Below are 14,774 nucleotides of genomic sequence, written 5' to 3' on the forward strand. Positions count from 1 at the left end.
CTTGAATTAATTGGTTTATTCCTTGTGCCCTGAGTGCTAAATTTCTCACTTTAAGGGGAAATATGTTCATTTTTCAAACTATCTGCATGTGAGAGGGGATGTGTCTTTTTCATTGTGAAAAAGAAGAGGAAAAGGTTTTGGAGTTTTGTTGTTGTTGTTAGGCGAACAAGATTTTTAAATCATCCTTAGGTTTTGGGTTTGGGTTTTTTTCGATGGGTACCACTTGTCAAGCTGCAGGAACTCAGTCTTCTTATCCTAATCCTTTTCTCCTTTTCTACCAGGAGCCAGCTTGAGCTCGAGCTGAAACGGGAAAGAGAAAGAAGATTACAAAATAGTCAGCGTGCTCCAGAGAAAACCCCACCAAAGCCAGAACCCAAATTGGTAATACGTAATAGCCTCATCTTATAGCTCTTTATCCATGTAAGGTTAACCTTGAGCAAGCTCTCAGTGAGGAGGGGGGGGAATCCAGGCAGAGGAGGGGGTGTCTTTGCAGTATGCCTAGTCAGTGTCACCAACTTTTCTCTTCTGGCCTTGAGTATAAAGAGAGCCCAGGCAAGTTGTCCATCTCTTAGGCCCACCTTTCAGAATCTTCCCATGGAGGATTATCCCATTGCTATCTGGGTCCTCTCCTTTCCATCATGAAGCCGGGGAATACTTTGGAACCTTCAAAGAGAGTGAACCTGTTCCTTTGGGGTGTTTAGAGATCTGTGTCTTCAGTAGGATAGTGTTTATTTTCTTTACCCAAAGTGTGATCCATTTTTAAAAACATGCTGTATTAGATTAGGAAGAAGTACTCTGCACCGTTACTCCTGCAGACAGATCTAAAAAAAAAAAAATACACCGTACTAAATTCTTTTCAGGAAATCCAAAAAAAAAAAAATCACAGTGAGTCATTTTCTCGTCAGTTTGGCATAAAATAGAGAGGTCTGCCTACACATGGGATAGGGATTGCCACAAAGAGTGTTCCAGAAAATGGAGAGAACCAAGTCGAGAAGTGGTCCCAGATCCAGCATCCTGGGTCACTGATCCAGGGAGGGCTTGCATCTGGGGGTGTCATTCCAGAATGAGGAAAGACTGGGAGCCCTAGGTTGTTTACTGAGTAAGAAACAAATTTGGAAGAAAACAGCAGCTGTGCGGTTTGGACTCTTAAGGGCAAAGCTCAGAGGTCTCAGTTCAGCTTCTAGCTCTGGAACAATGAGGGTAGAAATTCCAGATTAAAGGGGAGCCTACAGTTCTGTCACTAATCAGTGGCTGAGTCCAGCAGCAGTCTACTGGAACTCCCAATGGAACAAGCCCACAGGTCTTTGCTCAGACCCAAACCCAGATCAAGAATTGGTAGAGCTCAGACCAGGAGGGCAAAAATCAGACTTTGCCCTGGATCAAACCACTTAGGGAGCACTGAAAGCTTGCAAGTCCCCAGCCTGAGCTGTCCTGAGACTTTGGAATAACACAATAACTCAATACTCCTGGAAAACACCAGGAAGACAAGCCCAGACATTTCCTTCAGAAGCGAATGTAGCTTGCCCCTAATATAAAAATCTGAAGTCAGGAAGAATGAGCAGACTGGGGAAAAAAAAAAGATTCCCACCATAAAAAGCTATTATGGTGACTGGCACTCTGAAGACAAACTTGGAAGAAGAGAATGACTCTAAAACATTTACATGTAAAGCCTCAGAGGAAAACACAGCTTGGGCACAAATTCAATTAGAATTCCTGGAAGAGAGGAGGTGAGAATTTTTTAAAAGAGCTTAGAATATTTTTATTAATGAAATGAGAGTGCTAGAGAAAAAATGAGAAAAGAAATGAGAGTTATGGAAGAGGAAATTGGAAGGGGGAAAGTTTGGCCTTAGAGATACAAAATCTTCCCTGAGCAGCAAACTCCCTAAATATGAGAATATACCAAATGGAAGTTAATAACGTCATGAAATAAATATTAAAGTCAAGAGACTGAAAAAAATGGGGGGAAATGTAAGGTTTCCTCAAAGCACAAAAACTCACTTGGGAAACAGATCAGGGAGAGATAATTTATAAATTGTTAGACTGCTGGAAAGCCATGACCAAATAAAAGAGCTTAGGCATCCTATTTTAAGAAGTCATAAAAGAAAATCACCCTGATCTCTTAGAATCCACTAGTCACCTCCTTAATGAAACCTCTAGGTGAAAACTCTACGGAACACTTTAGCTAAAATCCAGAGCTCCCCAGTCAAAGAACAGATATTGTGAACAGCTAGAGGAGCCACTGTCAGGATCACACAATTTATCAGCCACTATTATAAAAGACTTGGAGGGCTTGGGAGTCAGTATTCCAAAAGGCAAAAGATGGAGCCTTACAGGCAGCAATAACTTACCCAACAAAACTGAATATTATCTCACGTGGGGGAAAAAAATAGATCTTTAATGTAATAGAGGAAATCCAAGAATTCCTGATGACAAGACCAAAGCTGCATAGAAACTTTGAAATGCAAACACAGTAGTCAAGACAAGCTAAAATGGCAAGAATGAGCAGTCAGTCAAAAGTGACTGAACAGAGATGAACTGTTTGTATGCCAATATGTGGGGATGATACATTTAACCCCTCAAAACCCTGTCATCGTCAAGGGTCAGGGAGGGTGCCTAAGTAGACAGAGGGTTTGGGAGTGGTTCTGTTATATATTGATGATCTTAAAAATTTGGAAAGGGTGAAGGAGAGGAATAACATGAGGGTGAAAGAGAGAGGAAGGGTTCTTCTCAGGATGTGCAAATAAGAAGGATATACAAATAGAGGTAGGAAGAGCGGGTGACATTTGAAATGTGCTTTTATCTGAACTGGTCAAAGGAAGGAAGAATACACACACAGAGCTGAGTACAGAAATACATTTCATTCAGCAGGGTAACAAGAAGGAAAAAGGAGAAGGGAGAAAAGTTACTAAAATAGAGAATAGATTAATAGGATTTATCCTAAGCAAAACAAATTCTAAGGATGCACAAAAATATTAAAGCAGGTTTTTTGTGGTGGCAAAGAATTGGAAATTGGAGGTCTGCTCATCATTTAGGGACTGACTGAACAAGTTGTGGTATATGAAGGTGATGGAATATTATTGTGCTAGAAGAAAGATGAAGGGGATGGTTTCAGAAAAACCTGGGAAGACTTGTATGAACTGATGCAAAGTGAAGTGAGCAGGAGAACATTATGCACAGTAATTGCAACATCATAATGATGATCAGCCATGAAGGACTGCAGAACTCAGAATAGCATCATGACAAACCATGATTCCAGAAGACTCATGACTGAACACTCTGTCCACCTCCCTACAGAGAAGGGGAGAATTCAGGGTACAGATTGAGACACATTTTCTTTTGAGGTAGCCAATGCAGAATTATGTTTTGCTTAGGAATTTGTAGCAAGTTAAAAGAAAAAGCTGTAAGCCCTCAGGGGACAAAAAAAAGGAAGCTGAATCGCATTAAAAATAATTTCATACATTGACCATAGATCCATATTTGGACATCTTTGTATCCAAATGCATAGCTTCCAAGGCAGGAAGTTATGTAGGTTCCCCTGGGCACCGCCTTGCTTGTGGTCTCCATTCTTTTGCAAAAGAGCCAGTTGGAACTTTTTATTATTGATCCTTTGTATTTATCAAAGGGGAAGAATCCCAGTTGTGTAAGTCTAAGAACCTGAAAGGGAAACAGGCCTATGGCAAATAGTTATCACATTCTGTAGCATTGTTATCAGATCACATGATACCTTCTCCATGGGGCCTTGCCTGACCCCTCCAGCTGCTGCTGCTGCCTCTTCCTCCACTCCAGTCCCCGTTGCCTTGTAAATTGACTGTGTGCTCCTACTTGTAGGTGAACATGTTTTCTCCCTCAAAACAACAGAAGCTCCACAGGGTTGATTATTCATTTTTGTCTCTTTGTAGCAGAGGACTTGCTCTTAGTCAGTACAAACTGTGATAGGATAATCCCTCGGGATATTGCCGTGATTAAGCACAAAGCGTAGCTTGCTCATTGCTGTGGACATGTAACTCTGGGAGGTTGGATTTCTGCCCTAAGCTTATTCGATTCATATTCAGATTAAGGTCACCTAAGGGGAAATAAAGGTCTGTGGCATTGCTATATACTGTCCTGATTAATTGGTAAACTGGGCTCTTTTCTTTTGGCAGGACGGGAAGCATAAAATCCGAGAGGAAAATGATAAACTAAAAAAGCCCGGGGAAGAAGGCCACACAATTCTTCCTACCAAGTATTGACTAAACTATAAAACTCTTGTTTAACGGGGGTTGGAGCAGGAGGGTCTGTTCACAGTTTTTCCTGGAGTAGGCCAGGAACTGACCTTTTTGTTAATGTTTATAAGCCAGAAAATCATTTTGGAGATGTGGGAAGTTGATAATAAACTCAAGAGAATGGCTAATGGCTTGAGCTGGTCCCCAGGACATCCCGCTCCTACCCCAGGGCCTCAGTGCTCATACCAACCACCTCTTTACTGCCCTAGGGCACAAGAAGGCAACCCGTTTATCGCCTCACTTTGCTTCTGGGCTTATTTTTGTGTCTGTCTCCAGAGAGCTCATCAAGGACGGGCAGTAGATGTCAGGATGGAACTTAACAGGAGCATTTAGGGCTTCTCCAGGTCAAAGGTCTTAGAGCCTACTGTTTTTACCTACTAGAGAGGTGAAGTGACTTGTCTGAGACACATAGCCACTGTAATCTGGAGTTAGCAAGGCAAGGCTTGAGCTATGTACCCCCTTCCCTCCTTTCTCTTTAGCTCTCTGGAATGGCTGGGCTACTTCTGTTCTCTTGGCTTTCCATCCACTTCAACACCAGAAGGCATATTTGCACTATCTTGGTGGGGCAGAGAGGGCAGGGGCAGCTTTACATGTCTGTCCTATGAGAAAGAAAACTTAGAAACTGTGATTGTGCTTTCTGGGAGCCCCTGGGCCATTCATGAATATAAAAACAAGATATAAACATGAACATGAATATTCATGAATATTGAATTCATGAATTCAAACTTATGTAATATATATGATGTTTATTCTTGCCCTGTGTTTCCTCCTTCTCCTCCCCTCTTCCCTCCTCTCCTATCCTTTTTTTAGTCTACAGAATAGTCTTGTGTCATCTGATGCAAAAACAGCCTAGTGGAAAAAGGAATCATACAGAGGAGCTTAGTTGGAACATTTCATTGTGGGGATAATCAAACACATTATTTCTCTGGCTATCCCTGCCCTATACTCTCAGAGCCCAGACTCATTCTAGGGTCCTTAACACTAGCCCCAAATGCGCCTCTTTAGCTCAGAATCTTAATCTTACACTGTCCTCTGAAGCAACTGGGTATTCAGCTCTGCATAATTGAGAAGGAATTTAGAAGGCTTTATTCTGTCTGAATCCCAAGAGGACTCAAAGTAGGGCTGAGTCCAGCCTGGTTCAGAACTTCAGTAAAAATAATGATAATAGCTACCATTTATATGATGCTTATTACGTGCCAGACACTGTGCTAAGCATTTCACAAATATTAGCTCACTTGATACTCACATCAACCATGGCAGACAGGTGCCGTTATCCCCATTTTTACAGTTGAGGAAACTGAAGCAAATAGGTTAAGTGACTTGCCCTAGGTCACACAGCTAATAAGTGTTTGAGGCCCTGACTCTAGCCCCAATGAACCTAGAATCTACCCAGATTTTCTGAGGATAATGGAATCAGCATTAGTCCAGAGTCTGATGGTTCTGCTTATAGACTTAGCCAGGCTAGAAAGACCTGGAACTACAATCTAATTACCACTAGAGTTGGTCAGGGTTTTGCATCTGGATTCAGAGACTATAATCCAAGCTTACCCCCATTTATCATTGGTTCTTACTTAAAATTACTGATGAACAAGGTCTCAGCTCTTTTTCTAATGAATTGTGTTCCATTTTTCTCTTTTGAGGTCAGATAACATCAGAATTTTTTGGTGGAATCGTTGGGAAGGGTCTTGATGAGACTCCATTCGTTGTTCTGATAGTGCAAAAGAACGGGGATTTAAGAATCCCTTGAAGGACCAAGCTGGGTCAATTTGTTTCATTTTTTTTTCATCCATGAAGCAAATAAAATAGCATTTAGTGGAATGAAAATTTTTATTTCAAAGAAAATTATATTTTTATATCAATTGACACACTTGTTTTTCTTGTATTAAAACACAATTTCTAAGATAGAAGATGGAGGGATAGGATAGCAGATGATGGAAAAATTTGCTACTGGCTTTTTAGATTAAATAAACTTTTTACCCTCAAATTCCATTTTTTTCTCCAATACTCTCCTTTCTTTCCTCCATCCCCCACCCCTTCCACTGTGCTAGATCTCATTCTTTTCTGTGTCCTTTGCTGCCAGAAAAAATTGTCCAAGTCAGATGACTTCTCCAAGGGCCTTAAAGGGGAGGTGGGACCCTGTGACTGGCTCCTCAGAGAAGAACAGGAGCCAGTCAGTCCCCTTAGCCTAGAATCTTAATAACCAAGTTAGAAGACTCAGGTTCTAATCTTTGCTTTGCCACTAATTGGCTATTTGGCCTTAACTAAAACATCACAACACTCTGTGCCTCAGTTTCCTCATTTTTAAAAAAGAGAGTTGGATCAAATGATTTCTAAGATCTCTCCCAGCTTTAATGTTCTGTGGTTCAGCAGGAAACCAATCTCGCCTTTGGAAGAGAAAGGTGAAATAGAAAGGTTTCCCAGTAGAAAGGGAACCAGCCATCAGCTCTACCCATCGAAGGGTAGAACATGGGCGTATGTCTTTGCCACAGAGGGAACGGCCAGCATTTCTTCTCTGTGAGTGAGGTTAGGGTGAAAATGCCCCATAGACATCAGCCTAAAGGAACCATGGTCCTGCTGCCTTGATTTTAGAGCAGCTGATTTCTGAACTCTTGTCATCTGCCTAGATGTGGACAAAGTTTTGCTAACTCCCCCTTGGGGTTTCTTCCTTCTAGACTGCAGCCTCCCTCTGACGATCAGCAGGTAACCATTCTTTTCTTGGTCATGGAGAGTTCTTCACAGCACCTGCCTAAAATCTGAAGTGGGCTGGACTAGACCCAGCTAGGAAGCCAGATAGTGCGGGAGATGGACATGGGAACATCGCTGCTGCACCATGTCAGCTTTACTGACTTTAGCCAGATGTTAAGCAAGATGCATCCTCTCACCTCAGTTGGTTAGAACTGGCCCAGCCCATTAACCCTGAGGACGTCACTTGTTTGTGGCGTCTCAGCCACTTGTACCCTTATTATTTACCATTTGCTATTTATACTATTTATTAATATGGGGGCAGCTCAGTGGCACAGTGGATAGACTGTGGGCCTGGAATCAGGAAGATTCATCTTCTTGAGCTGAAATCTGGCCTTAGACACTTATTAGCTGTGTAACTCTGGGCAAGTCACTTAGCCCTGTTTGCCTTAGTCTCCTCATCTATAAAATGACCTGGAGAAGGAAATAGCAAATCACTCCAGTATCTTTGCTAAGAAAACCCCCCAAATGGGGTCACAAAGAGTCAGACATAAATGAAAAATAACAAATTAATAATATAATAAAACCTATTTAGTTAATATACTATTATAATTAATATAATGCTTTAATATTGATTAATATAACACTTTAATATTAATATACTTTATAACTTTAATATAATAAAATTACTATTATAATTAACAATGCTTTAATATGGATTAATACAATGCTTTATAATATAATTAATACAATACTTTATATTATATAATTAATATGATATTTTATATTATGTATGTGTTGTTTACTTCCCTCTCCATATGATGGAGAGAGCCTTATTATATGTGCCAGTATAAGAAATCATTAAAATGCATTTTGCTTCAGAGAGGAGTAGATCTATGTGGCCTGATAAGATTAATAATCTGTAATGTACACCCCAGAGTAGGACAGGGGCCGTGCCTCACATACTCCAAGTGTTTTATAAAGAATTAGTAATGGGGCAGCTAGGTGGCACAGTGGATAGAGCACCGGCCCTGAAGTCAGGAGGACCTGAGTTCAAATGTGGCCTCAGACCAAACACTTGACACTTGCTAGCTATGTGACCCTGAGCAAGTCACTTAACCCTAATTGCCTCACCAAAAAAAATAGTATATAAAGGACATCAGGGCTTCTTAAAACTTCCATTTCTGGTGGGGTTGTATAGAGAATGCAATACCACACAACAGGAAAGTTATGTGAATGTTTAAAAATTAGAATTGTGTACAAGTGTTGATCTAAAAGATTTTTCCTGTGGAAATTTGCCCATTGCTGTAATTAGTAGAAAGGATCGACGAAACCCAGTTAGTAAGGGCTGCCGTTTTTTATGGCGTTGTAAGTTTTGCAGCTCCCCAGAATGACCCTTTTTGTAAAGCCCACCGTGGCTACACAAAGAAGGCTTAGCATAGGGCCCAATCAAAAAAGCAAGAACAGCTGGGTGCGGGAGGGAAGAGAACATTAAAGAATGTGCTCGGAACCAAGAGCAACTAACCAGCCGTCCATGTCGGTGCCTTAGGATCAGCCGTCCCTGTTGAGGAAGCCACAGAGATGCCAGCTGTGCCATGAGGAGGGCAGCGCCGCCAAGGTAATGAACTCTCGGGAGGAATGGGCATGTTGCCCTAACGACTTGGCACATTCATTTGAACTTTAGAATTAAGGAAAGCCTTGGGCTCAACCAGGGCCCCAGACATGTAGTTATCCAGAGTGCTTGGAATTCTCCAGTGAAAAGAGGACTCACTATTTCCTGACCAAGATGTTTCCTACTCCAAGCCAAAACTCTGTCCCTCTGTAGCTTCTACCTCTTCCTCTAATTAATGCCAAGAACAAATCTAATCTTCTCTTCAAGTACCTGAAGACAACAATAATGCCCACCCTACGTCTTCCCCAGTTTTCCAGTCCTCATATGGCATGGTCTCATGGTGTTTCACCACCCATCACCCACTTGGATACTCTCCGACCTATAAATGTCCTTCCTGAATGTCCTTGATGTCTATTAATGTCTTTTCTTTGGAGCCTAGACTGAGCAGTCCTCCAGATGTGATCTGACCAGGATGGTCAGCTTCCTGTACTATACTCTGCTGTCAGATTTATTGGCTCAGACATCACAGTTGATACTGAGCCGTGTTCTAAAGCATTTCTCTTTGGAAGGAGAGAGTCATATATTTGGAAGTTTAGGTAATATTAAAAACAAATAACAAAATTAAATTTTTAAAAATCCGAGAAATGATCTCAAATACTGTCTTCTCTTTTTTGGAAATTGGGACATCAGGTCAGTAAATGGCTCCTCATCTCTTCCTCCTCAGACCATGACTAGATGAACTCTCTCTTGACAGACTCACATTGTTGTGCTTAGAGCCCAAAACACCTCTTCTTCCTCATCAAGGGTTTAGTTCCTCGTACCTCTTTCTCAGCTCCAAATGAAGCCTTTCTGTCCCCATGTCACAGTCTTCTTACCTAACGCTAGCCCTTCTTGATTCTTTTTACTCTCTTCTGTAGTTCCTCTTCCCATCTCTCCAGGGAGAGAAGGGAACCATCTAAAGAGGTGCTGAATACTCGGATTTCAGTCCAAGGCCACTGGCAGCTCAGCTCTTCTACCTTTATTTGATGAGCTCAGGAAATGCAAACTAATTTTAATATTAGCTAAAGATAAACGGAATTAAATCCCTCTCCATGATAGACTGCGTAGGAAAGTATTCTTTCACTCTTTTCACCTCCTGCCCATACTTTCTATCCAAGACCACCTCCTTACCCAGAGCTATTGGGCACTTGGCCACATACTGCTTCCCAAATCTTGTGGTAGTCAAAGAGGTAGTTGGCAAGTGTATATCTGTTACCTGGTACAGGAAACTGGACAAAACTATGAAATGAGGGGCAGCTAAGTGGCGCAGTGAATGGAGCACCGGCCCTGAAGTCAGGAGGACCTGAGTTCAAATGCAGCCTCAGATCAAACACTTGACACTTACTAGCTGTGTGACCCTGGGCAAGTTTCTTAACCCCAATTGCCTAAAAATAAAAAAAGATGAAAAAAATATGAAATGAATTGTGTTCGTCAGACTGGTAATTGTCAAATTTGTTCTTCCCTGGGGTATTTGCCTTCCCACTTCTGTAAGTCATGGATTTGAGCTGAAGAAAGACTGGAAGATGAGTGTAAAGCAGATTTTCAGAGAAATGACAGCAGCAAAGGGGCATGTACCTAAATTTCCAAATATGTGCCTCTCTTTTCCAAAGAAAAATGCTTTAAAACAGGGGTCAGCTAACTATGGCCCACGGTAGTTCTTCCTGTATGCCCTAAACCTAGAATGTCACAAAACATGATGCATAGGCCCAGAACAGGATGGGGAGGACAGCCTAATCATAGCTAACAAAGTCAAACAGGGAGAGGGATGTTGGGGGATGCCCCTTCACAGCCTTGGGACCCCCACCTGAGACAAGTATGATCTCAAAAAGGTTACCTCCTTCCATTCTTTACAAAGATGGTGGTAGGGATGGGTGTAGAATATGGCACGATAGATGTGGTGGTGAATTTTGCTGAACAGGGGAAGGTAGCTAGCTAGGAATCTCTTTGGAAATGAAGGTGATGATATATAATAATTAACAGTTAAACAAAAAAAGGAATGGTCTTCTCAAGGCCAGCCACTGACATTACCCATTGCCTCCTTCTTAAAAGAAATAACTATGGAAAAAGTCAGGACATCCAATTCCAAGCTCTGTTTTTGATGTTGACTGTTTTACCACCCATGCATCGCTTCAGTCATTGAAGGTGTTGAATCATAACTCTTACCTGGATGTCCTTGGCAGACATTTCATTCCCTGCCAGTGGGTAGGCCAGCTTCCTACCTTTAATTGATGTGTGCTCACAAGTGGAAACTAATTTTAGTATTAGCTAAAGATAAACATAATTAGATCCCCCTAATCTAGGGGGATGCATTATAATACCAAAGGAAAAAATGATCTAGCTCTTTTCACTTGTATTACTGCCTGTTGCTATTAGTATAAATAATTAATGACATGCTCAGCTTTGGTTGTAAACCTACTAACCGCTGCTCACCTTTGGGGCCCTTTGGTTTGGGACCAGATCTCATTTCATCCGTGTCGGAAGCTCCAGTCGGCACCTACGCTGCCAGTCACTCTGGGAGCCAAGAGGTTAAATGATTGCCTTGTCCTTTTGCTTGTCTTCTCAAGGGGTGGGAAGGAGGGAGTCAATTTGGAAATCACCGTTTTTTTACATGAATGTTAAGATTTTTTTTCACATATAAATATTTAACAAAATAAATAGAAATATACTGAGGTTAAATGATTTACCTAGGGTCACACAGCCAGCCAGTATATGTCAGAGACAGGACTTGAAACCAGGTCTCCTTGGCTCAGGGGCTGGTTCTCTTTTCCATCCTCCACACTGCCTCTGTGTACAGTATTTTAAAGGTTATAAAGGGTTATTTTCCCATCAGGTAAGCACATGTAGCTATCATGGTCCCCATTTTGCAGATGACATAATTAAGGCAAGTGTTTCCTAGTACCAGAAGTGTGCATCGGAGACCCAGGAAGTACCCACTGATACGTTCCTTGTTCTGTCTGCTGGTTTCTGGTTGTCTTACCCCCGTCTTTCCTCTTCATTGCAGAACATGTGCAAGAATTGTGGAGGCACCTTCTGCCAGGCCTGCTCAGCCAGCGAGCTGCCCCTCCCTTCCAGCATCAACCCTGAGCCAGTGTGCAATCCTTGTCGTGACCGCCTGTTGAAACAGTACTCGGTCAGCCCATCCTAAGGCTGGGGACCAGACTGGGGCCAGATCGCTTCATCCTGGGCTAAGGGGCAGAGGCTTGTACCAAAGGCCATACCTTAGAATCAGCTAGGACTTGGAGAGGGAGAGAAATCTGACGTCACAGGAGCCAGGCAGGGAGGGTAGGTGTTAGGAGCGCTCAGAACTGCCCTCCCTCCTTCCACAGTGACGACAGATAAAAGCTCAGTTGATTTTGTCTCCCCTTCAAAGTGCCCTCCCTTCGAGAGTATATTTATTGTATAGAATGACTTTAGATGGCTGGATAAGCTCAGGAACAGAGGCAGGGTCACTTTTTGAAGAACTTGTTCAAACCATGGGAGAAAAATAATTTAGCATGTACAACCAAGTTTCCTTTAGACCTGTTGAATTGGCAGGTCCACGGAAGAGCAAATGAGAAAGGTTAGTTTTTTCTGCCACCAGACACTGATGAGTTCATCCTCCCATCCCCTCTAATCATCTTTGTCAAACTGTGAACTTGACCTCAGGGATACTGGTTATATATTCTGAATGTACTTAACACAAGGTGGCAATTTCTTTAATCTACTTTTAGCATCAAGAGGTTCCTGCTGTTGGCCTAAATTCTTTCTGCCAGAATAGCAAGAGTAAAGTGGGGACTTTCCCCAAGTCCTTACCACAAGCGCCCCGCTGAAGTCACCTGTTGGCCAACATCTAAATTCCAATAGGCCAGTCCCATAGAAAAATGATCATTGCTTCCAGAGTCCTCAACAACACCTGTTGGGGTGGAAATTTTAGGAAATCCTTCCAGAGGTGGGGACTATGGTTGTGAAATGTCGCATAGACCATCAGTCAGACCGTTGGCTTTCCTCTTTTAATCTTTGGGGGTAAGAAAGGGATCTATTCAGAAACAGGTGAAATGAAAAGGCATCAATTTTGAAACCTATAGGAGGATCACTACAAGGACTTTAGCTTAAATATGGAGAACTGGTGTTGGTCAACCAAGCATAAATTAAACCTGGATTTCATTTGTCCACAGCTGAGAGTGGATGGCTCTGAAATGAGTGTGACTTTAAGCAGTTTTAACAGTTACTTTTTCTCGACTGGGCCAGTGATTTAGAAACAAAATGTTTTCATAGCAGAATTAAGGGTTTGGCATTAATGGCCTGCTTTATTTGATGGGTCACACTGAGACAACCCTTGGTAGAAGGGAAAGGGGGGGGTGAGACATGGAATGTTTTCCCTTCAGAAAATCTGTGGGAAAATTGTGAGACAGAGTATTTAGGTGATCTTGCCCCCAGCTGCAGCTGGAGAAAACAGAACATTCTGCTTAGACTTAAAACTCCTGAGAAAGAAATAACTTAGTCCAGTAATACTTTTCTTAAAAATGTCATTTGCTAGAAAGGATATGGGGTCTGAGAAGAAGAATAAGGTTATCTTCTTAAGGAATGTTGGGAAAATCCCTCAGAAAACTAACAGTGCCACTGGATGAGGTCGGCATTCAATATTACTGAGAAAAGTTAAACGGTGGCCCAGGTTTTTTTCTCTTTGTATTATTACTACTGAATTTTTCTATCTAGGCTTCTTAGGAAGTACAAGTTACTCCAAAATGGCAAAGGTGTTTGGGATCTATCAGCCCTAAGGAGGAGGAGGTGAAATTCATTGTTCAGGGTGTATATCTTACTCAATGAGGTTTTGTTTTGACTTTCAAAAAATAAAGCCTCTAATGGAATCTGGGTGCTTTGTCATTAGTACAATAATTGAAAGAGATGAAGTGATTACTAATATTACTGCTTTGAAAGGGACACCAGCAGTTCAGTCCCGTAGAGATCCCAATTTGACTAAAGGCATTGAAGTGTGCAGATTATCCCCCAAGTTAGATTATTTACACTAAAGAGGTGTTTTTAGTTTGCTATATATGTAAGAGGTGGCCTGCATCGCTCCACAGACCTGATACGGGGTCATTTTGCAAAGGACTATCTGCTGCTATCTCTGCTAATCCAGGATCTATAGAGCCCATTAAAACAATCTTATTAAATGAGTTGACAGCTAAGAATGAAAATTCCTGCTTTTACATGCAGAAGCAGTTATTTTGAGAGTTTCTAAGCCCTAAGAAAAACTTTTTCACATTGAATCTCTCCAGTTGATTCTTGTAGATAAATAATTTCATCTTCATCCCCAACTTGCAAACCCAAGGTTTACTGATGTCCCTATTTCACCCCACCAAATCCACTGTGTTGAGTTTGTTAGATGTGATTTGTATTGACTAAATGAACTTTTAAAAAATACTATTTTTCTAACAAATTGGCTTTATTCCCTTTAGTCACTAATCTGCCTGCTTGGCGGAGGACCCCAAATCCAAAGATTTTGGACACTCCTAATACAATAAAAGCAGCCTTTTGTGGTCCTAGAATAACAGATAAGTGTCTAAAGGAGTAGGAGAGTCTCTTGAGGTGTGCATAGGATTGGTTTTCAGAAATACTTTAAAAGCAGGGCCAGGCCAAAAATAATGCTGAGGCTAGCATCATGGCAAATACTTGCTAGTTAAGGTTATGGACCAGGCCTTTCAGTATTTCAGTGCGTGAATCAGACTGTTTCCCAGTTTTCCACAGTGCTTTTCTTCACTTCAGGTCATGTAAGTCGCCCAACTCAGGCTCAGTCAGATCTCAGGGCTCCCTTGAAAGCAGGGCTTCACTTAGGTCCTGGATAGACTTCCAGGGTGTTCCCTCAACTGGCTTGATTCAAAGGTTGTAGAACAGTTTTGTTCTTAAATAAATTTATTTGATCTTGTTTTCTAGTTGTTTTTTTTCACTCCACTCCATTTCTATTACTTTTGTACCTCTGCTAACCATGTAGAACACTTCCCATGTAGCTTCCAGAATCATTTTATATACCAGTGTTATGGACATGCTTCTCTCTTTTCCTAAGGTCAGAAGATAAAATCAAACACTTCCCTCCACTCTTGTGTGTGTGTGCACGCACATTTTGATTTCCGAATACCAATTTTTGGAAACAGATGAACATAAACTGAACCCTTTAAAGTTGGGCCTGCGTTCTCTTAGAC

The 14,774-nt window shown here is 41.6% G+C and overlaps 1 protein-coding gene across 15 annotated transcripts in view; it reads left to right on the forward strand.

Moving 5' to 3' along the window:
- RUFY3 (RUN and FYVE domain containing 3) overlaps positions 1 to 14,500 on the forward strand; it is a 128,636-nt gene extending 114,136 nt beyond the window's left edge. For 10 of the 15 annotated variants that reach the window (XM_020988507.2, XM_020988511.2, XM_020988509.2 and 7 more), the window contains 5 exons: positions 282 to 381; positions 4,143 to 4,222; positions 6,935 to 6,962; positions 8,494 to 8,562; positions 11,597 to 14,500. In XM_020988507.2, coding sequence (XP_020844166.1) covers positions 282 to 381; positions 4,143 to 4,222; positions 6,935 to 6,962; positions 8,494 to 8,562; positions 11,597 to 11,740 — 421 coding nt within the window. In that variant the 3' untranslated portion in view covers positions 11,741 to 14,500. Of the gene's footprint in view, positions 1 to 281; positions 382 to 4,142; positions 4,223 to 6,934; positions 6,963 to 8,493; positions 8,563 to 11,596 lie in introns of those variants that run through there. The other 5 variants (XR_002324928.2, XR_002324927.2, XR_013484111.1 and 2 more) reach the window with 5 other exon arrangements.
- Positions 14,501 to 14,774: the final 274 nt, after the last annotated feature.

Source organism: Phascolarctos cinereus, unplaced genomic scaffold (assembly GCF_003287225.1).
Source record: "Phascolarctos cinereus isolate Bilbo 61053 unplaced genomic scaffold, phaCin_HiC Scaffold_9;HRSCAF=440, whole genome shotgun sequence".
Taxonomy (NCBI): Eukaryota; Metazoa; Chordata; class Mammalia; order Diprotodontia; family Phascolarctidae; genus Phascolarctos; species Phascolarctos cinereus.